Here is a 2,716-nt window from a genome sequence, read left to right on the forward strand (position 1 = left end):
GTTCAAACTATATTTTACATTACTTTAAAGCTAGCTATACATGTCTCCAATTAAAATAGAGCATGGCATATACTGTGTTCATTTTGTAAACAACAAAAGTAAGAGGTTAAAAGCAATTTAAAGTGCTTCCACACAATCTGAAAATAAGTTTCCAATAATTAAATCCAAAGTTTTCGAGATCGTAAAAATCTGTAATAAGAAAGTTTTAGGATCAAATATAATAAAAGTATAATTTATGCCTATCAGAAACAAAAAGCTTTTAGCATTATGATAGTAAATTCCTTTAGTGCATTAATCCTCTAATAGCAGTTTCGGTCAAGAGAATGTTGTGAGGTCAGGTTTGAATTTTTGTAAACTTAGTTTAAACCTGTACATATTCTCTTTGAGTATAACTTTCTATATGTCACACTTAGCTCTCCAGAAACTCAAAGCACTTCACAGATTTATATGCTGACCTTAGTTTTGTTCATTGCTGCTGTTTTTTGTATCTCATATAAATCCCTGTGAATGGCAAAACACAAGTTCACTGACACGTATGCCAGTAAAACCATTCTTACTAGTGGGTGAATAATGGTGATCAGAAGTCAGAGAGTCAATGATGGCTTACCAACTCCAAAAATTCGATTTCTGCTTGGAGAGCTTCATGAACACTTTGCATGTCATCTTCCTTATGAAGTTCTAATTCTTTTTTAAGTCTATTTTAAATGAAAAATTCCCTATTAATTCAGCAATAAACTTTTATCATTTCTTTCACATGGATGGTGGCAGGTTTGCAGCTCTATATTCAGGATTTCAAGTTAAAAATAAAAAATTTGGAAAGAAATTTTAAGCCTCTATAATTCTATAAGGACTACATACAATTTTAGGAAAAATACTCCCATGAAGGAAATAAGATAGATTGAATAATAACAGACACAATAATTAGGGTAATTAAAAGAGAACAAAGTGTGGTTCAGTGGGGGCAACTACAGTATTGTCTGAAGACCTCTACAGGTCTTGGCCACCAACAAGCTAAATGACCTCGGCTAAATCATCTAGCCTTTCTGAACCTCACCTAAAAATTTTAAGTACAGAAAAAAAGTGACCTCTGAGATTTCTTCTTGCTCTAAAGTTAAACATTAACTTTATAGTACGTATATATTATTAAAATACGTTTTAATTTGAGAACGATAAAGTAATATCAATGTTTTTCCCAATCAAATCTTTAACTTTTAAATATTCTGAAATTCCTTTTTTCAAAAACTATTTTATGTCCGGTTTTTAAAACTTTATTTATTTAAATTAGTTTCAAGTATACAGTGCATTGGTGAGAAATCTATATAGTTCATAAAACGATCCCCCCAATTGCTCCTTCCCTTCCCTAGCCGTCCACCTAGCTATCATATTAATGCTAAATGCATTCCCTCTGGGTGCTCCCCATCCCCGTGACCAACTATCAACTAACTTGTACTTCTTTAACCCTTAACCACATTCCCCCAGCCCCCAAAACCCTCCTCTGTCCATCACCAAATTGTCCACTATATTTGTGAGTCTGTTTTTGATTAGTTTGTTCTTTCTGTTCCTTAGATTCCACATATAAGTGAAATCATATGGAATTTATCTTTCTGTCTGACTTATTTCACTCACCAGAGAAAACCAAAACAATAATTCATAAAGATCTATGCATGCCAATATTCATGGTGGCACAATTTACAATAGCTAAGATATGGAAGCAGCTTTTATTTCCATTTTTAATGTGGAAAAGAGTGAAGAAACAGGCTTACATTCCTTCCAAGAAGGAAAAAACATAAGCAAATCTATGACTGTGGTGGGAGAAATAGAGAGCTAGGACCTGAGACTGGGCAGCTAGGAGGGTGAGGCTGCCCTGAGGGCAGATACTAAGAGCAACACTGCTCTCACAAACCTGAGCAAGTAGGACCAGCCACAAGGTGAAAAGCAGAGATCGACTTGAACCTTTGCTGAGCACTGACCCTTAAGGGGAGGTTGACAGGGTCCTAGGCCAGTGGCATTCCCCATATACTAGCAGAAGCAAAAGAAAATCCTCTAGGAAGGCAAGTTTAACATTATTTAGGCTCATAGGCCTCCCACACGCTAAGGGCAAACAATGAATTTACAATCAGAGATCACCAAATACCCAAGAAGGCAAATCACTATACATAAAGGTGAGCAGAGAAAATAAGCAACAGATTATAACCATAATATATAAAGTATTACAAGTCAATAAGAAAAGGCCAACACAATAGAAAATGGGTGCACACAAATTTACCAGATTATTTACAAAAGAAGATAACTAATGGCTAATAAACATATAAAAAGGTGCTCAACTTTATTAGTCATCAAGAAAATACAAAAGAAAAGCACAATGTAATGCCACCACATACCCACCAGAATAGCTAAAGTGAAAAACAGGCAATATCAAGTGCTGACAAAGCTATGAAGAAACTAGAATTCTCAGATGCTGCCGGCATAGGTTATCAGTTTGTTTTTGTTTTTTTACTTTTAACCTATGTCTCTCTTTTTAAAGTGAGTTTCTTGTAGAACCATATAGTTGTATCTTACTCTTATATCTAATATGATAATCTGTCTTTTAGTTGGTGTGCTTAGATCACTTACAATTAACATATTTGGCTGGATTAAAAATTTGGTAATTGTTTTCTAATTGTTCCATCTGTTCTTTATTTTTTCCCTTTCTGCCTGCTTTTATATTGACTGATTT

General features: G+C 34.3%; 1 protein-coding gene across 1 annotated transcript in view; it reads right to left on the reverse strand.

Annotated features, from left to right (window-relative positions):
- The window catches only part of CCDC172 (coiled-coil domain containing 172), a 50,682-nt gene that overhangs the window by 1,989 nt on the left and 45,977 nt on the right, over nucleotides 1-2,716 (reverse strand). Inside the window, exon 7 of the mRNA XM_011359259.1 lies at nucleotides 608-695. Within this exon, the coding sequence (XP_011357561.1) occupies nucleotides 608-695 (88 nt within the window). The remainder of the gene's footprint in view (nucleotides 1-607; nucleotides 696-2,716) is intronic.

The sequence above is a fragment of the Pteropus vampyrus genome, unplaced genomic scaffold, assembly GCF_000151845.1.
Source record: "Pteropus vampyrus isolate Shadow unplaced genomic scaffold, Pvam_2.0 Scaffold46, whole genome shotgun sequence".
In the NCBI taxonomy this organism is placed as follows: domain Eukaryota; kingdom Metazoa; phylum Chordata; class Mammalia; order Chiroptera; family Pteropodidae; genus Pteropus; species Pteropus vampyrus.